Source organism: Hyla sarda, chromosome 9, assembly GCF_029499605.1.
Source record: "Hyla sarda isolate aHylSar1 chromosome 9, aHylSar1.hap1, whole genome shotgun sequence".
NCBI classification, from domain to species: domain Eukaryota; kingdom Metazoa; phylum Chordata; class Amphibia; order Anura; family Hylidae; genus Hyla; species Hyla sarda.
Window position 1 is genome coordinate 61,985,144 of NC_079197.1, and position 21,599 is coordinate 62,006,742.

General features: G+C 43.9%; 1 protein-coding gene across 4 annotated transcripts in view; it reads right to left on the bottom strand.

Moving 5' to 3' along the window:
- The window catches only part of LOC130291529 (BTB/POZ domain-containing protein KCTD12-like), a 602,472-nt gene that overhangs the window by 53,932 nt on the left and 526,941 nt on the right, over positions 1 to 21,599 (bottom strand). For all 4 annotated transcript variants that reach the window (XM_056540349.1, XM_056540351.1, XM_056540350.1 and 1 more), the window contains exon 3: positions 3,526 to 3,594. In XM_056540349.1, the coding sequence (XP_056396324.1) occupies positions 3,526 to 3,594 (69 nt within the window). The remainder of the gene's footprint in view (positions 1 to 3,525; positions 3,595 to 21,599) is intronic.

The window sequence follows — 21,599 nt, forward strand, 5'->3', positions numbered from 1 at the left end:
TATTTTGGCTTGGTTGTAAAAGTTGCTTTGAACAGTACAACTCTCTCTGATTTTTTTGTACTGACTGTACTCATCATCATCCTTAACCTCTTCAGGACGTCGGGCGTATGCATACGCTCTGCATCCCGAGTCCTTAAGGACGTGGGGCGTATGCATACGCCCGTGGGAATTCCGGTCCCCGCCGCTAGCCGGTTGGGGACCGGACCGGGATGCCTGCTGAAATCATTCAGCAGGCACCCCGGCACATCGCCCAGGGGGGTCCTGAGACCCCCCCATGTCGGCGATCGCAGAAAATCGCATGTCAATTCAGACATGCGATTTTCTGCTATTCCGGGCTGATCGGGTCTCTGGTGACCCGATCACCCGGAAAATAGGGATGATTGGAGCTGTCAGTGACAGCCCCGATCATCCCCTGCCATTGGTCAGGACTGATTCTGACCAATGGCAGAGCAGGACAGTGGGTTGCCATGGTTCTGCCCACCCCTGGATGTCGAGGGGAACATGGGGAGAAGATGGAGGCCGGGTACCTGCAAAGAAGATGCCTGGGGACCCCGGATCATCGCTGGAGACTGCTGGATCCTGGCTCAGGTATGGAAGCGACGGTGGTGGTGGTGGGGGGAGGGAATGAAAGTGAAAGTAAAGTGATCTTTACTGTGGAAACCACTAGGAAGGCCAAACTGCAACTCCCAGCATGCCTAGACTGCCCAGGCATGTTGGGAGTTGTAGTTCTGTAACATCTGTCCCTTGAGATTTAGCAATTTTCATGAAATTTTTGAAAATTGCTGCTCTACTTTGAAGCCCTCTAATTTTTTCAAGAAGCAAAAATATGTCCATTTTATGATGCCAACATAAAGTGGACATATTGTATTTGTGAATAAAAATAAAATTTATTGGGAATATCCATTTTCCTTACAAGTAGAGAGCTTCAAAGTTAGAAAAATGCCAAATTTTCAAAATTTTCATGAAATTTTGGGATTTTTCACCAAAAAAGGATGCAAGTAACGCCAAAAATTACCTACCGCAAAGCCCCCACCCTCAGATGTATGATTGCCCCAAGCTAACTAAGACACTACAACAGGAAGCTACCGAAAATCACAGTTACATCCACCACCATCAAAGGTTCATACAAATACGGCAAGAAAAGATGCCTATGCTGTCATGCCCTATCACACAAAAAAGAACAATTCAACAACCCCACCACAGGTGAAGTCTTTCCCATCAAACATTTTCTCACGTGTAAATCCAGCTTCATGATCTATGTCATCACATGCATCTGTGGCAAACAATATGTCGGCAGGACCACTCAGGATCTACAGTTCTGATTAAACACACTTAGAAATAACATTAAACGGAGATTCCTTCTACACAGTCTCTCTAGACACTGTGCTGAAAACATCCTGACCACCCCCACCCGATCACCATCTGTCCGATCGACCATGTCCCCCATCACATCGCCAACAGAACCCAAACCCTGACAAGAAGAGAGATGTATTGGATATTCAAATTGGGCACATTCCAGCCCCACGGACTCAACAAAGCTACTGAACTCATTTGAACCCCCTTGTGCAATTCCGCACAGAAAACATGTGGAATCCTGCACGGAATTTCTATCACGTGAACGCGGCCTTAGGAATCAGCCCAGAACTACACAGCAAGATCTTGTCAATGATCTTAAGGCTCTGGGACCATAGTCAACAAAAAACAATAAGTAACCAACTACGCCGCAAAGGACTGAAATGCTGCAGTGCCCGCAAGGTCTCCTTGCTCTAAAAAGCACATGTACAGGCAAGACAGAACCAACATCTGCCACATACTCTTCTAGATTTCACATTGCAACTTCCAGGACATTAATTGCAGGCATGAGAATATTCTCTGACAGAGACAGCAGCTTGCTTTTATCTGACATTATTGCCCTGAGTGAAGTACAGTTTTCTTTTTGTTTTTTTCCCCACAGGTATTTTTCTATGATAGTAACTAATTTGGAGATTTTCCCTATGTTTTGCTATTTTTTACAATTTAGTTGCCACCATATTTTCTGTGAGAACAATAGTAAATATGTTGGGAATTTTTTTTAACTGTCAGGACATGCCCCTTTTTCAGCAGCCACGCTAGGGTGTTTCATTTTTCCAAAGATGTGATTTTCATATGACTTTGCTTACACCCCGAGTCCCAGCGATGTAAAAGATATATATGCAATATTTCAAGAAGATTGGATAATATTTAGGGGTTGCACACATTGATCACTTTTATCTTAAACTAGTGAAATTTCTAATATTCCATTTCAGGTTCCCAGGGGCTATGCATCAAGGAAGGTGGAAGGCAATGGCAATGTATGCACTGAAAATTGTCCTCTTCACTAAGCATTGAATATTCCTCAATGAGAATTGAAAGGAATAAAATGGGTTGCACATTTTGTCAGCTTCATATATGTTCACATTTAGCACGAGGCAATTGTAAATTGATGGGCTCCAAAGAATGATTTGGATATGCTACAGCTTCTGACAGTACTTTCACAGTTGCTAAGACATACTTTTGGTATCTGACAGAAACAAATGTAGGATTGGCTTTTTTGGACGAACATATTACTCTGATAAGGAAAATATAACTAAAAATTTTGAAACAAAACCTGCAAAGAAAAAGGAAAAGGAAATTATTAAAACCTACTTTTTGAAGGAAAAGACCTGAGCCATTTCATTACTAATAAAACAAAGCCATTCTTTGAATTGTTTGGGATCCACGATGTGACAGAATACTGCAGCGATTCTCTAAGAAGCCATGTGAACTCTCTTAAGGTGGTCAGTGATACCGCAGAAAGAGGAATTACTCTGATAAAAAAGTTTAACAAATCGGTCAGGGGCGAACAACAAAAACAATTCTTGTTGAGGGTAGTCGAGCAAGACATAAAAGTCTTCACCAAGCGAACAAAAGAAGAGATTGCATCATTCAAAGTTGATTAATATAACATATGTTTTGCCTATCATACTACCTATTAATCTCAGTGTCTAGTTTTAATATTTTAAGTTTGTAATTTCTAGTTTTCCCAATAAAAGTAATTAACATTGAAAAATCTTATTTTTTGCCTACTTTTACAAAACTGATCAAAGTGTGCAACCTCTATGTGGCATATATATATATATATATATATATATATATATATATATATATATATACACACACATATATATATATATATATTTTTTTTTTTTATTTTTTTTTTTAACATCACTGAGACTCAGGGCATAAGCAAAGTCTGCAAATATTTTTTTGCCTTACAAAATTAAACACCCTAAGCCATGCTCCTCTCCCTAGTGGTCACACTCCCTTTTGGGGGTTTCTGAGTAAAATGGAGAGTTATTTAGGTTCTTGGGATAATTCGGTTGCAAATTCTGGCACACAAACCTTGCAACACAATTTTGGTGCAAAACTCTGGAAAAAACAGTTGGCATCACATTAGAAAATGTGTAAATGTCATATATTAGGGTACCCCGTTAGCTTTTGTTGAAATATTTTTGATAAATGTTTTACCTGGTTCCCGAGTGGCTGTTACATATGTCCTTATTCTCTGGTTACCATCGATTAGAGTAGCCGCAGCTCCTGAGAAAAATAAATATATATTAGCACTGATTCTTGCACTCAGAAGGGAAGTATCTTCAAATTTATTATTAAGTTTGGAAAAAAGTAGGAGCATGCCAACCTCGTTTTTCAGATTTTAGTTAAGAATATTTACAATATATAATATGTAAATAGTCGATAAAAAAACAAGGTTCAACAAAAAACAAGGGTCCATCAAGTACAACTTACAGTATAACCCAACTGTGTTGATACAAAGAAAGGCTTATGAACTCTTATGAAGCAGATACCACTATTAACCTGTATATTCATGTTAGCGCAGGTGTTAGGCCAGTTTTGGTCTGATCTTTATGAAAAATCATGTCCGGCAAATATTAGAATTATGGTAACTGCACAAGAAAGGGATAAAGGCTGAGGAACACATAGCATTGGTGCCATTTTAGCATAGAATGAGGAAGTAGGAACACTACATGTAGCAATACTTTGCAGCTATCCATCAAGATCACACAACCTCAGATTAGCCAAAAATAGCTTGCAAACAGCTCACAGGCCAATTAGGGGGTGGAAAAGAAAAGTATGGTCCCTTTTGGCTCTTTGGCTCTTCTCTCTACAACTGGACTTTGACTGACTTGACCTGGACGGCGGGATGCTTACGATTTAGTATAGCTGCTTGACACTTGACTTTTCCTCGGACTCCACTGACTTGAACACTGCACTGACCTCCAACTCCACACTATACTACATTGACTCCACACTTTCTTTCTCCTAGAGCAGAACTAGACTGACTCCTCCCTGTCTAGACAGACCAGGGGGCTTGGGGCTGGAGACCCTAATTGGCCACATTGATGACAATGCATCTCTGCAACCTTTCTCTTAAAGGGGTACTCCGCTGCCCCAGCATTTGGAACATTTTGTTCCGAATCCTGGGTAGCTGTTGCTCAGGTGTCTGTTTAGGCCCACATTATTTAATGTTGTGTTTATTGTCCATGTTTTATGCCAATGTATGTTGTTCATCTTGCAAAAAGTATACTTGTCTTTAAAGGGGTACTATGCCCCTAGACATCTTATCCCATATCCAAAGAATAGGGGATAAGATATCTGATCGCAGGGGTCCCGCCATCACCCCTTCTCCCACAGACTTGCATTGAGGGGGCGTGGCGTGATGTCACGAGGGGCTTGGCTGTGATGTCATGACCCCCTCATGACATCACAGCCAAGCCCCTCGTGACATCACGCCACGCCCCCTCAATGCAAGTCTGTGGGAGAAGGGGTGATGGCGGGACCCCTGCGATCAGATATCTTATCCCCTATTCTTTGGATATGGGATAAGATGTCTAGGGGCATAGTACCCCTTTAAAGACAAGTATACTTTTTGCAAGATGAACAACATACATTGGCATAAAACATGGACAATAAACACAACATTAAATAATGTGGGCCTAAACAGACACCTGAGCAACAGCTACCTGATAGGGCAGGTAGTATGTTCTGTACTGGGTCACAACACATGGGGAATCGAATGTGCACTCTGGCCAATCAGGGGAAAAAAGAAATCTCAGGGACCCCAGAGCCAAACCATGGATAAAGTGAGTGAAGATCCTCCAGCCACTCCTGTCCACACAAGTCCACCCTGGTGGTAAGCACCCACATTGGATTAAACTCAAGTAGCAAAAGACAATGGTAGTCAGCTCCCCAATGCAAGCCTAATTCTGTCAAATCTAAGTCAGCACAGTCTAGTCACATCAAGGCTAGCTAAATTCAAGGCTAGCTAAAGTCAATATCATCCAAGTCTAAGTCACAATTCAGTCAAAAAGGACCACAAGTACCATAGTGCCATTAAGTAACTGTGCTTCCATTCTGCATCCTTCAGCCAAATTGCACTAAAATTGAACTGTACCATCTTTCCTGAAGTAATTCCTGAAGTAAAATTCCTAAAGAAAAGGTATTCTTTACCCGGCGATTGGCACTCGCAATTGCTTATCCTTAAAGAGTGGTGGGTTAATACTCCTGGCATCACAAACTCTTATTGGAATCACATCACCCTACAGTCAACATGCACACCACCCTGCTCACGACATGTGAATTACAAAGACCAACTCCACAAGCACTTATTTCTGATTTGCACAGGCACTAACTTGTGCAATACATAGTTACATAGTTTATAAGGTTAAAATAAGACCAGAGTCCATCAAGTTCAACCTATACCCCTATTGAATCTCTGCTGAGTTGATCCAGAGGAAGGCAAAAGAAACCTCATAATATGGCAATCAGAATAAATCCCTGGATCAACGTTCTGTCCCTATAAATCTATTATCTAAAGCCTGTAATGTTATTACTCTCCAGAAATGCATCCAGGCCCCTTTTGAACTCTTACAGAGTTCACCATGTCCACCTCTTCCAGCAGAGAATTCCACAGTCTCACTGCTCTCACAGTAAAGAACCCCTGCCTGTGTTGGTGTAGAACCCTTCTTTCCTCTAAATGTACAGGATGCCCCCTTGTAATAGAAATTGCTAATTTCTTGAGTGGGCTGCAATTGCCTTCTCTTTCAGTTTTATTTACTTTGACAACAGCAGCCTGACACTGGTTTCTACAGTTAAATTTACTATTAAATGGGCACTGTCACCAATTTTTTGATATGTTGTAGTACTTATTTATTGTTCTGGGGAAGGGGCTGCACAGGGTGCCTCCAGCTGTTTCACCACTACAACTCCCAGCAAAAATTAAAAGCAGGGAGGGGGTTAGGGAGAGATGGGCAATAGGCAGGGACAGAAAAGAAAGAAAAAAAAAAGGATAGTGGGAGCTACCCTTTAACTTAAACTATGGACAGATCTCTGTGGCACATAATTATCACAGGATTGTGGCATGAGAATAAGTCTGGTGGACCTAAAGAAGGTACTAGATAGTACCGAAACGCGTTGTCCCTTGATACTCAATAGTGATGAGCAGCGTAGCCATATTTGAATTCGCGATATTTCACAAATATATGAATGAATATTCATCCTATGTTCGCAAATTTCGCATATTTGTTCCTTTTTTTTCATGTCAAATTCGTAATGAAATTAGCAAAGTGTGCACGCGCAATTATATCTTTTAACTAACTACTTTCCTATTAGTTGCTGGGGATATTGCTAACCTCTGACAACTGTATTTTAATCCTTCTCATTGGCCCACAAGCTAAACAAAGGGAGGGATCAGTGTCCTCTGGAAGTGCCGATATTCACAAATTTTAGCATATTCGCATATACAAAATATTCGTGCTCCACACCGACTCACACTGTAAATAGTATTGGAGCCTTCTTTTGGACCACAAGCTGGAACCAGGGAGGAATGACCACTTTTTATTTACAAAATACACATCATTGTGATGTGTACTGTGAAAAAAAAGGAATATTCGCCATAACTAATACATACCGCTATATTCTAAATATTCGCAAAATCGCAAAGTGCCGATATTCATTGTAAAAATTTGCAATTCGAATCTGCGGTCGTATTTGTGTTCACACTGAGCAGCTCCTCCACAACCAAATTTTGCCTGTTTTCTACTTCCGGATTGCTCCCTTAGGGGTGGGATTAGGTTGGAGTACAGCAGATCAGATATTACTCTACTATTTATGCTTCTGATAGAGTTGTGTCTCCATAAGGTCAGGATATCACTGTGGTGTGGTGGAGGGCTGCACACCAAATGATTGTGTGGGCTCTATCTTTACCCAAGAAATGAAACTGGGAGGCAGCACCCGAAACAACTGTAATATGGACTACAACTCCTCAAGACATTTAAAAAGAGACAAATTGGTCCAGATATACATGAGCAATTTCACCTATACCCCTCCTGAGGCTGCCTTATACATCAGCATTTTCAGAAGACCCCCATTTACATCAGATTGGGAGAAACCGATGATACATTGTGTGGTGCAAATGGTAGATATGCTTATCACCAAACACTCAAGAGTTTGTCAAGAACACAATACTAAAATAAAATCACTTCCAAATCACAAACAGAAACTAAAAACTTTAAAAAAAGAGCTAATCAAAACTAAATCTATGAAATTGAAACGGGATTGTACTGACTATTCCACAAATTGTTTACATCCTACAGACCGAAAGAAGTAACAAAAAAAGATGCCACTCACGGTGCACCTACTGGGGACCTGAACGCCAATACTCCAATGACATACTCTAGAACAGAGAACACATGATTAGCCACTAGTCAACACGAGTGAACTTTTGAAAAATTAGATTCAGCTGATTCGCCAAATTTTTCGAAATAATTTGGTTTGCGGTGAATCGCTATTGAAAACGGCTATTTCTGGACTACAGAGAGCCTCAATAAGGGTGTAGAGCACTTTGCCTTGTCCTGTGTGCTGTGTTAGTGAAATAATACTGTTATTCAGTTTGACATGCAGATTACAGGCATTGCTATTAGAATCCGATGTGGCAGCGGGAAGACCATGGTGTCAAAATTGAAGAGAATAAAGCTATTTTTTATGTAATTTTTATTACATTAAATTTAATTTGAATTTATTAAAATTTTTTGAGTACCCATTCTGGTGAGCATCGAGCTGGCGGTCCTCCAGCCCCTGCCTCTCAGTGCCCCCTGACTATGAAAGTGAGAATGTTTAATTAAGAACCCAGCCTATTTTCACCTTAAGGACCTGGGCATTTTTTGTACATCTGACCACTGTCACCAACTCTGGAATGCTTTTACTTTTCATTCTGATTCTGAGATTGATTTTTCGTGACATATTCTACTTTATGTTGGTGGTAAATTTTCGTCAATAATTATTTCTTGGTGAAAAATTAAAAAATGTTATGAAAAATTGGAAAATTTATCATTTTTTTTACTTTGAAACTCTCTGTTTATAAGGAAAATGGACATTCCAAATGAATTATATATTGATTCACATATACAATACGTCTACTTTATGTTTGCATCATAAAGTTGACATGTTTTTACTTTTGGAAGACATCAGAGAACTTCAAAGTTCAGAAGCAATTTTCCAATTTTTCACAACATTTTCAAAATTAGAATTTTTCAGGGACCAGTTCAGTTTTGAAGTGGATTTTAGGGGCCTTCATATTAGAAATACCCCATAAATGACCCCATTATAACAACTGCACCCCTCAAAGTATTCTAAATGACATTCAGTAAGTGTTTTAACCCTTTAGGTGTTTCACAGGAATAGCAGCAAAGGGAAGGAGAAAAATCAAAATCTTCATTTTTTTACACTCGCATGTTCTTGTAGACCCAGTTTTGGATTTTTACAAGTGGTAAAAGGAGAGGAATCACCCTAAAATTTTTAACCTAATTTCTCTCGAGTAAGGAAATATTTCATATGTGTATGTCAAGTGCTCTGTGGGTGCACTAGAGGGCTCAGAAAGGAAGAAGCGACAATGGGATTTTGGAGAGTGAGATTTCTGAAATGGATTTTGGGGGGCATGTCACATTCAGGAAGCCCCTATAGTGCCAGAACAGCAAAATAAAGAAAAATTAATAAACACATGTCATACTATTTTGGAAACTACACCCCTCAAGGAATGTAACAAGGGGTCCAGTGAGCCTTAACACCCTACAGGTGTTTGACGACTTTTCATTAAAGTCGGATGTGTAAATGAAAAAAAATTATAATAATTTTCACTAAAATGCAGTTTTTTCCCCAAATTTTACATCTTTACAAGGGGTAATAGGAGAAAATGCCCCCCAAAATTTGTAACCCCCATTTATTCTGGGTATGGAAATACCACGTGTGGACGTCAAGTGCTCTGCTGGCGCACTACAATGCTCTAAAGAGAAGGAGCGCCATTGAGCTTTTGGAGAGAGAATTTGGTTGTAATAGAAGTCGGGTCATATGCTCTCTGGCCCCCGTGGTGCCAGAATAGCGGACCCCCCACATGTGACCCCATTTTGGAAACTACACCCCTCACAGAATTTAATAAGGGGTGCAGTGAACATTTACACCCCACTGGCATTTGACAGATTTTTGGAACAGTGGGCTTTGAAAATGAAAAATTAAATAAAAAATCTGTAAATGCTCACTGTAACCCTTATTACATTCCGTGAGGGTGTAGTTTCCAAAATGGGGTCACATGTGGGTCCATTTTTCTGGCACTATGGCAAACGTGGCCTTCAATTCAAGACAAATTTTTTCTCCAAAAGCCCAATAGCGCTTATTCTCTTCGGAGCATTGTAGTTTGCCCGAAGAGCACTTTACATCCACATATGGGGTATGTTCTTACTCAAAAAAAATCTGGTTACACATTTTGGGGGGCTTTCTTTTCCTAATTTCCCTTGCGAAAATCAAAAATATAGGATAACTCCAGCATTTTTGTGAAATTTATTTTTTTCATTTCGTCAAACACCTTTGGGGTGTTAAGGCTTACTATACCCCTTGTTACGTTCAATGAGAGGTGTAGTTTCCGAAATGGGGCCACATGTGTGTATTTATTTTTTTGCATTTATGTCAGAACCACCGTAAAATCAGCCACCCCTGTGCAAATCACCAATTTAGGCCTCAAATGTACATAGTGCACTCTCCCTCCTGAGCCTTGTTGTGCGCCCGCAGAGCATTTTACGCCCACATATGGGGTATTTCCATACGCAGAAGAAATTGCGTTACAAATTTTGGGGGTCTTTTTTCCTTTTACCTCTTGTGAAAATAAAAAGTACGGGGCAACACCAGCATGTTAGTGTAAAAAAATATAAAAATTTACGTTAACAGGCTGGTGTAGACCACAACTTTTCCTTTTCATAAGGAGCAAAAGGAAAAAAAGCCCTTTAAAATTTTTAACGCAATTGCTCCTGAGTACAAAAATACCCCATATGTTGCCCAAACCTGTTTACCTGAAAACGACAGGGATCTGAAGTGATAGAGCGCCATGCGCATTTTAGGACTGAATTAGGGATTGCATATGGGTATTCTACGCCAGTGATTCCCTGACAGGGTGCCCCCAGCTGTTGCCAAATTCCCAGGATGCCGGACTGTCAGTGACTGTCTGGAAATGCTGGGAATTGTTGTTTTGCAACAGCTGGAGGCTCCATTTTGGAAACACTGCCGTACAGTACGTTTTTTATTTTTATTGGGGGGGAGCAGTGTAAGGGGGTGTATATGTAGTCATCAAAGAAAGAGTCAAGAAGAGATTCCACTCACCATCCACAGACTTTATTCGCTGAAATACAGGCACATATAGCGGAGGCAGGTGCACAACAGGACAAGTTGTTTCACGCTAGTATGCGCTTCTTCTAGCCGATGTGTGACATTTTAAACTGGCACCGCACCTTAAAGGGGTACTCCGGTGCTTATACATCTTTTCCCCTATCCAAAGGATAGGAGATAAGATGCCTGATCGCGGGAGTCCCGCAGCTGGGGACGCCCGTGATCATGCACGTGGCACCCCGTTTGTAATCAGTCCCCGGAGCGTGTTCACTCCGGGTCTGATTACGCTTGACCGCAGGGCCGGCGGCGTGTGACGTCACGCCTCCGCCCCCGTGTGACGTCACGCTCCGCCCCTCAATGCAAGCCTACGGGAGGGGGCATGATAGTTATCACGCCCCCTCCCATAGGCTTGCATTGAGGGGCGGAGCATGACGTCACACGCCGCCGGCCCTGCGGTCGTCCGTAATCAGACCCGGAGCGAACAAGCTCCGGGGACTGATTACAAACGGGGTGCCGCGTGCATGATCACGGGCGTCCCCAGCTGCGGTACTCCCGTGATCAGGCATCTTATACCCTATCCTTTGGATAGGGGATAAGATGTGTAAGTACTGGAGTACCCCTTTAAGAGGGCATCAGAGAGGGACGTCAGCACAGGCTTGTCATGTACCTGCTGACACGATCCCGGATCATGTGATCGAGGAACGCCCACAGGTGTGGAAGACAGCAGACAAGGTAAAGGAGACAACATATATGTGACTAATATATAAAGACAAAATATTGAAAAATAGATGTACAAGCACATATATACAATAAAGAGAAGCATATTGGCATCAAGATGAAAATAAAACATCAAAAAAGCAAAAAGCAAAGAAAGGTACAATAACGGAGCCAGTTCGATGCGATCATTCAGTCCCAAAGGGCCGGTAGCATCGAGCTCTATGATCCAGTATGCTTCCCTTTTTACAGATAAGAATGGTGATCACTTCCTTTAGAGGATAATTTAACTCTTTCCAACCCAGTAAATTTCATCTGGTTAGTGTTGCTCTTGTAGACTTCTTTGGGACTTAGATGGGTGGGACTTAGATCAGTGAGCCATTTAGAACCTGGGGTACCTCTTTCTACCGTGACTGGATTCTTAAGCTTGTCCTGTTCTTACTGTAGGTTATAAGAGGGCAATGTGAAGCTATCTCTTTTAAATCAGGATCTGCTTCTATTATAAACCAATTTTTTCTTATGGCTACAGATACCGTGTCATTCATATTTGAGTTTGCTAGAGAAAAAATAAAGCGCTTAGGTTTTTGAGAACAGCGGCTTTTAGGTTTTAAGAGGTCAGTGCGGTTAGTGCAGGATGCTTTTAAGTATCCTTCTTCAATAATATTCTGAGGGTATTGACGTTCTGAAAAGTGGTGTTTCAGATCCATATATTGTTTAATGAAAGTGGATGGTTCACTGTTTACTTTTCTTAAATGGAGAAACTGTGAGTAGGGGATACTGCATTTTACATGAAGGGGATGGGAGCTGTGAAAATTCAAGAGGGAATTATGGGCAATGGACTTCCGATATGTAGTGTTTTACCCTTTATTATGTGTTAGTGTAGTGTTTTTAGTGCACATTCGCACTGGCAGGTTTACAGTGAGCTTCTCGCTAGGAATTTGTGCTGCCGCTTAAAATTTGCCACAGCTCAAACTTCAAGCAGGAAACTTACTGTAAACCAGCCCGTGTGAATGTATCCTGTACATTCACGTGGGGGGGGGGGGGGGGGGGGGCAAATCATTAGCTGTTTCAAAACTACAACTCCCAGCATGTGCTGACAGACCGTGCATGCTGGAAGTTGTACTTTTGCAACAGCTGGAGGCACACTGGTTGGAAAACCTTCAGTTAGGTTCTGTTACCTAACTCAGTATTTTCCAAACAATGTGCCTCCAGCTGTTGCAAAACTACAACTCCCAGCATGTACTGATCGCCGAAGGGCAGGCTGGAAGATGTAGTTATGCAACAGCTGGAGGTACGCAACTACAACTCCCAGCATGCCCAGACAGCTGTGATCTCCAAACTGTGGCCCTCCAGATGTTGCAATACTACAAATCCCAGCATGCCCAGACAGCAAACTGCTGTGCGGGAATGCTAGGAGTTGTAGTTTTGCAAGATCTAGAGGGCCAGAGTTTAGAGACCACTGCACTGTGATCTCCAAACTGCAGCCCTCCAGCTGTTGCAAAACTGCAAATCCCAGCATGCCCACACAACAAATAGCTGTCTGGGCATGCTGGGAGTTGTAGTTTTGCAATATCTGGAGGGCTACAGTTTATAGCCACTCCAGATGTTGCTAGGCAACTCACCGGCTTCCGTAGGATCCAGGGAGCCGCATCACCGACCTTTTCTGCCGTCGATCACCGACGCCGATCGCCGGTCCTCGTCGGTTTCCCCGTTCTGCCCAGCCTACTGTGGGTGGGCAGAACGGGGAAACCGAAAGTTAACCCCCCCGCCCCCGATCTGCTATTGGTCATCGCTTCTAGATGACCAATAGCAGGGATAGGAGGGGTGGCACCCTTCTGCCTCACTCCTATACCTTCAGGGGGATCTTGGAAAACCCCGATCCCCCTTATTTTCTGGGTCAACGGAGAACCATATGACCCGGAATTGCCGCAAATCGCCGGTGTGAATTCATGGGGGGAGGGGGGTCTGATGACACCCCTGGGCATTTGAGTGGGGTGTCTGCTGATCGATATCAGCAGTCACCCCGGTCTGGTCCATGCCCGGCACGCGACGGGGACCGAAATTCTCACGCGTGTACCGGTACGTCATGGGTCCCTACTAACCAGGGCGTCATGGTGTACCGGTATGGCATGGGTCGCTAACAGGTTAACTACCAGAGAGCCAGGGAGTACCCATATGCCCTAGGTCTTGAAAAGATTGCATACATTTTTTTTAATTTAAATTTAAGATTTATATTAGATTCTCAAGTTTAATGCCCGGTGTTTACTTTGAACTAATACTGTATGACCATAAAACCCAATCTAACAAGGAGTCACATGGCAGCACATTGACAGAGCCTAAAGGTGGCAGCAGCATGAGGAGACCATAATCTGGCAGAATGACACAGCCTGGAATTGGCGGCAGCATGAGGAGACCATATAGTTGCAGAGCGACCCAGTCTGGAAGTGGCAACAGCTTGACAAGAACATAGGGCCTCACAATAGAGAGGATTAAAGTTATTTTTGAAATTTTAAATTGAAGATTTTAGATATATTAAACTTTAAAAATTTTATTTAAGATGCCAACAGCATAAGGAGACCATATGGTGGCACAAAGACACAGCCTGGAGCTGGTGGCAGCATGAGTAGACAATAGGGCTTCACAATCCCTAAGAATAAAAGATGAATTTTAAAATTGAAATTGAAGATTTATGGTAGCTAGTGCTACCATAAAATATTTTTAGGTAATGTCCCAGGCCCAGCAGCATCAGTAAACCATATAGTTGCTGAATGGCACAGCAAAGAGCTGACGGCAGCATGAGTAGACAATAGGACTTCACAATCCCTAGGATTAAAAGATGAATTTTTAAATTGAAGTTGAAGATTTTGAAATTGGAATTTAAGATTAAACTCCCAAGTATTAATGTCCTGGGCCTTGGCGTATGATTACAAAGGACCAAATCTAACATGGAGTCACATGTCACATGGTGGCACAATGGCAGAGCCTGGAGGTGGCATCAGTATGAGGTGACCATATAGTGGCTGAATGACCACCTGGAGTTTGTGGCAGCATGAGGAGACCATATAGTAGCTGAATGGCACAGCCTGGAGTTTGTGGCAGCATGAGGAGACCATATAGTGTCTGAATGGCACAGCCTGGAGGTGGCTGAAGCATATGGAGACTATATGGTGGCTGAATGGCACAGCCTGGAGATGGTGAAGCATGAAGAGACCATATAGTGGCTGAATGGCACAGGCTGGAGGTGGTGAAGTACGAAGAGACCATATAATGGCTGAATGGCACATCCTGGAGTTGGCTGAAACATGAGGAGACCATATAGTGGCTGATTGGCACAGCCTGGAGTTGGCGGCAGCATGAGTTGAACATATAGTGGCTGAATGGCACAGCCTGGATTGTGTGGCAGCATGAGGAGACCATATAGTAGCTGAATGGCACAGCCTGGAGGTGGTGAAGCATGAAGAGACCATATAGTGGCTCCATGGCACAGCCTGGAGTTGGCAGAAGCATGAGGAAACAATATAGTGGATGAATGAGACAGCCTGGAGGTGGCAGCAGCAGCATCAGGAATCCTGAAAGTCACCTGATGACAGAGTGGTTCAGTGGGTGGCAATACCAGCACCCGGTGACGAAGGTGGGTGAAAAAAGGTCTGATGAGGAGGAATGTTTTTAATTGGGGAGCAGCGCCTTAAATCTGTTTGGCATTATCCATATTTGTAAAGTGTTGGTGTGGCACCATGGTCAATCTACTCTGATGCATCACGCATTAGTGGGTGGAAATCCTGGCTGATCCATGCCTGATTAATCTTCACAAAGGTCAGTCCCTCTACATTTTTTTGTGGACAGACAAGTTCTCCTTGGGGTGACTATGGGACACGGTAGAGGATGAGGAGGCAGAGTCTCACACTGTCGCAGGACCAACAGCCTGAGAGCACGGAGGCAGAAGCAACATGACCTGTCCAAGTCGCTGTTGTGGCTGTGCAGAAACCACATTCACCCAGTGGGCCGTAAAGGACATGTATTGTCCCTGACCATAGTTACAGCTCCACACGTTGGTGTTGTCGTGCACTTTGGTACACTTTGGTAGAGTGGGGTGGTGGGTGTTAATACAGTACCCAGTGATGAAGGTGGGTGAAAGAATATGAACTTGGCATCAGATGTGTGGCATCAGGCGGGTGGAAGGATCAGAATAGTAGCTGAGGCAGGTAGGCAGAAGAAAACGGTCTTTTTTGTCAAAGTATTGGTGTGCACACATAAGTATTGAGGATATGCATTCACTTTTCTTAGGATAAAATATATGGACCCAAAAATTTGTTTTTTTTCTTTAATCATGGCGGCACAATGACAGAGCCTGGGGTTGGTAGCATTAGCATGAGTAGACCATAGAGCAGCACAATAACAGAGCCTGGAGGTGGTAGCATTAGCACGAGGAGACCATAGAGCAGCACAATAACAGCCTGGAGGTGGCAGCAGCAGCATGAGGGCCATGCCAACTGAGAGTTGAGTCTGAGGAACCCACCGACTGTTGACTGGGGGTGTAGGATATCACTTGGGATGAAGTTGATGACCAAGTGAACCGATCAATCACGGCTGCTGGGTTGCTGGCTGAGACACGACTGCTAGCTGAAACCGGGAGCTCAGACCTCTTGCTGCAACTCCAGCTGCCACATGCCCCTACTCTGCTGCAACCTCCGCCTGTACCTGGTGAATTTAGGCCTCTGCCACTAGTCTGTGCACGTCCTGGCACTTTTCTGCCTGACATACTTATTGCGTAAATAAGGGGAGTACAATACGCTTCACTACGTTTAAAACAGTATTTGTCTATAACAGCAGCAGGTGTGTACTATTGGCTGTCATTTCACAGTATCTAGGCCCTTGACAGATTAACAGGTACAAAATAGTATACTACTTAAATGTAGGTATGTGGTATGCACTTATGAGGACAGAAAAATGCACTACAGTACGCTTAAAAAAAATTATTTTAGTAAAACACCAGCCAGTGATTACTTTTGCCTTGCCTTTCACAGTATTTAGGCCCTTGGGAGATTAACATGTACAAAATAGTCCACTACATAGATGTATGTATGTGGTATGCACTTATAAGGGCAGAAATATGCGCTACAGTACACTTAAAAAAAGGATCAGAATAGTAGCTGAGGCAGGTAGGCAGAAGAAAGCGGTCTTTTTTGTCAAAGTATTGAGGATATGCATTAGCTGAAACGTAACTTTTCTTTGGATAAAATATATGGACCCAATTTTTTTTTAAATCTAACAAAATGAAAGTTGTACAAAAAACACCTTGTGCCACCAATACCACCAAATATTTATGCGACGCAAAGACCTCTAAAAGGTGGAAGGGAACAACATATGGTCCATTGTAACAGGTGTGGGTAAAAACTTCCCCTGTAAGGCCCTACTCTTAAACTATTAATTCCCTTATTGGCAAGTGTTACTCGTCCTAAAAAGGGCGGCCACACACAGGAACCTCTCCCTATTTCCACTTAAAAACACTGCCATTTCCCATGGTTTTTAGTTGGAAATAGGGAGAGGTTCCTGTGTGGGGCTGCCCTTTTTAGGACAAGTAACACTTGCATAGAAGGGAATTAATAGTGTGAGTGTAGGGCCTTACAGGAGAAGTTTTTACCCACACCTGTTCCAATGGACCATACATTGTTGCCTTCCACCTTTCCGAGGTATTTGCATTGCATAAATACTAGGTGGTATTGGCGGCACATGGTGTTTTTTGCACACCTTTCCTTTTGTAAGATAAAAAAAACAACATATTTTATCCTAAGAAAAGTTAAGTTTTAGATAATGCATTTCCTTAATACTTTCTGAAACTGGGGACCAGCACTTTAATTAAGATTTGCAGTATCCATGGCAGCACAATGAGAGAGCCGGGAGGTGGCAGCATCAGCATGAGGAGACCATAGAGCAGCACAATTAGAGAGCCCGGAGGTGGCAGCATCAGCATGAAGAGACCAGATGGTGGCACAATGACAGAGCCTGGTGGTGGTAGCTAGAGATGAGCGAACTTTTCAAAAATTCGATTCGGCCGATTCGCCAAATTTTCCCAAAAAGTTTGTTCCGATCCGAATTTTTTCGCAGCGAATCTATATTAAAAAAGGCTATTTCTAGCATACATACAGACTCTATAGGTGTATAGAACACTTTGCTGTGTTCTAAAACGCATATGGAGTGTGCTGGGTTAGAGAAATAATTCTGTTATTCAGAATAACATGCAGATTACCGGCATCGCTTTTAGAATCACTGCCGCACAGCAGCACAATTACATAGCCTGATGGTGGCATCAGTGTCAGGAGACCATATAGTGACTGAATGACATAGCGTGGAGGTATTGGCAGCATGAGGAGACCATTTAGTGACTGAATGGCACAGTGTGGAGGTGTTGGCAGCATGAGGACACCATATAGTGGCTGAATGACACAGCTTGGATGAGGCTGAAGCATGAGGACACCATATAGCGGCTGAATGACACAGCTTGGAGGTATTGGCAGCATGAGGAGACCATATAGTGGCTGAATGGCACAGCGTGGAGGTGTTGGTAGCATGAGGACACCATATAGTGGCTGAATGGCACAGTGTGGAGGTGTTGGCGGCATGAGGACACCATATAGTGGCTGAATGACACAGCTTGGAGTTGGCTGATGCACGAGTACACAGCAGGGCTTCACATTCCCCCCAAAAAACACCACAATTTTAGAAATTTTTGAAAAAGATTTTGGATAGCGGGTGCTACCTATGAGAAAATTTTAAATTCCCAGACCCTGGCCCCACAGCGGCATCAGTAACCCATATACTGCCTGAATGACACAGCCTGGAGTGGGCTGATGTACGAGTGCGTAGCAGGGCTTCACAATCCCCCCAAAAAACACCACAATTTTAGAAATTTTTTAAAAAGATTTGGGATAGCGGGTGCTACCTATGAGAAAATTTTAAATTCCCAGACCCTGGCCCCACAGCGGCATCAGTAACCCATATACTGCCTGAATGACACAGCCTGGAGTGGGCTGATGTACGAGTGCGCAGCAGGGCTTCACAATCCCCTCAAAAAACACCACAATTTTAGAATTTTTTTAAAAAGATTTTGGATAGCGGATGCTACCTATGAGAAAATTTGAAATTACTAGACCCAGGCCCCACAGCGGCATCAGTAACCCATATATTGCCTGAATGACACAGGCTGAGTTGGCTGATGCACGAGTACACAGCAGGGCTTCACAATCCCCCCAAAAAACACCACAATTTTAGAAATTTTTGAAAAAGAATTTGGATAGCGGGTGCTACCTATGAGAAAATTTTAAATTACCAGACCCAGGCCCAGAAGGGCCATCATTTTTTTATTTGAAAATTAAGACAAACTTTGAGTGTCCCGGACCCCATTGTGTGGGTACGAAGGACCAAATCCAACAAGCCCCCACAGCAACATCAGTAAAGCATATATTGCCTGAATGACACAGCCTGGAGTTGGCTGATGCACGAGTACACACCAGGGCTTCACAATCCCCCCCAAAAAACACCACAATTTTAGAAATTTTTGAAAAAGATTTTGGATAGCGGGTGCTACCCATGAGAAAATTTGAAAATCCCAGACCCAGGCCCAGCAGCGCAATCCTTTTTTGATTTGAAATTTAAAACAACCTTTGCGTGTCCTGGACCCCAGCATGTGGATACGAAGGACCAAATTCAACAAGCCCCCACAGGGCTCATGTGTCCGTGAGATTTAGGCGCAACGTCTCCATTGCCCTGACCGGCCATTGTTTCCAAGACTTCTCGCCAAGGCAAATCATGTGAAGAACAGCGTGACACCGCAGTGACCTGCACACATGGTATGCTGAAGGGCCACTGAGACTTGTCCGGGCAGTGGAGGCTTAAGACACAGTGGAGAATGCGGAGGTGGAGTAGCACACTGTCACAGGACCAACAGGCTGACAGAGTGTAGCAGGAAGCAGCATTGAGTACACACCAGGGCTTCAGAATCCCAAAGAAAAAACAACCATTTTAACCTCTTCAGGACATAGGGCGTATGGATACGCCCTGCATTCCGAGTCCTTAAAGACCGAGGGCGTATCCATACGCCCGTGGGAATTCCGGTCCTCAGCAGGCATCCCGGCATATCGCCCAGGGGGGTCATTATGCCCCCCCATGTCGGCGATCGCCGCAGATCGCTGGACAATTCAGTCCAGCGATCTGCGGCGATTCCGGGTCAATCGGGTCTCCAGTGACCCGGTGACCCAGAATTACTGGCTGTTCGGGGCCGTCTCTGACGGCCCCGAACAGCCAGAGCCTGCAGGGGTGAGGTGGCACTGGTGCCACCTCACGATCGCCCTGATTCATCGGCCGGATTACCGGCCGACCAATCAGGGCGCCTGCTGCTGGTGTCACTCCCGCACCCGCTCCGCCCCTCTTCCGGAGGACGTGAGCGGGTGCGGGACATGCACCCCGGGTGCTGGGGACCCCGATCCCCGGCGTCAATGTTGGGAGCGGGGCCCCAGGAGCAGCGGCGGCGGCGACGACGAGGGACTGACCTCATGCGGTCGGATCGTTGGAGGTGAGTGACAGCCTCCTGCTGTTGCTTAGCAACAGCTCCCAGCATGCAAAAAGGGCATGCTGGGAGCTGTAGTTATGCAACAGCAGGAGGCAGACCACCACAACTCCCAGCATTCCCTTATGGGCATGCTGGGACTTATGGTTTTGCAACAGCTGGAGGCACATTTTTTCTATGGAAAAGTGTACCTTCAGCTGTTGTATAACTACAACTCCCAGCTTGCACAAACAGCTAAAGTGCATGCTGGGAGTTGTAGTGGTGCATCTGCTGGTTGCATAACTACAACTCCCAGCATGCCCGTTGGCTGTCGGTGACTGCTGAGAGTTGTAGCTTTGCAACAGCTGAAGGCACACTGGTTGTGAAACTTAGAGTTTTTTTTTTTACCTAACTCAGTGTTTCACGACCGGTGTGCCTCCAGCTGTTGCAAACTCCAACTCTCAGCAGTCAATGTACACCATACACCGTTCATGCTGGGAGTTGTAGTTTTGCAACAGCTGGAGGCACACTGGTTGTGAAACACTGAGTTAGGTCACAAACTCAGTGATACATAACCAGTGTGCCTACAGCTGTTGCAAAACTAAAACTCTCAGCATGTACAGTCTGTCAGCGCATGCTGGGAGTTGTAGTTTTGCAACAGCTGGATGTCCCCCCCCCCCCCCAATGTGAATGTACAGGGTACACTCACATGGGCGGAGGATTACAGTAAGTATCCGGCTGCAAGTTTGAGCTGCCGCAAATTTTCTGCCGCAGCTCAAACTGCCAGCGAGAATGCCAGCCCATGCGACTGTACCCTAAAAACACTACACTACACTAACAAAAAATTAATAAAAAAGTAAAAAACACTACATATACACATACCCCTACACAGCCCCCCTCCCCTCCCCAATAAAAATGAAAGCGTCTGGTATGCCACTGTGTCCAAAACGGAGCCTCCAGCTGTGGCAAAACAACAACTCCCAGTATTGTCGGACAGCCGTTGACTGTCCAGGCATGCTGGGAGTTTTGCAACAGTTGGAGGCACCCTGTTTGGGAATCACTGGCGTAGAATACCCCTATGTCCACCCCTATGCAAGTCCCTAATTTAGGCCTCAAATGCGCATGGCGCTCTCACTTTGGAGCCCTGTCGTATTTCAAGGCAACAGTTAAGGGTCACATATGGGGTATCGCCGTACTCGGGAGAAATTGTGTTACAAATTTTGGGGGGTATTTTCTGCTTTTACCCTTTTGAAAAATGTAAAATTTTTGGGAAAACAAGCATTTTAGGTAAAAAAAAAATATTTTTTTTTTACATATGCAAAAGTTGTGAAACACCTGTGGGGTATAAAGGTTCACATAACCCCTTGTTACGTTCCCCGAGGGGTCTAGTTTCCAAAATGGTATGCCATGTGTTTTTTTTTTGCTGTCCTGGCACCATAGGGGCTTCCTAAATGCGGCATGCCCACAGAGCAAAATTTGCTTTCAAAAAGCCAAATGTGATTCCTTCTCTTCTGAGACCTGTAGCGCGCCAGCAGAGCACTTTTCACCCCCATATGGGGTGTTTTCTGAATCGGGAGAAATTGAGCTTCAAATTTTTAGGGGTATTTTCTGCTATTACCCT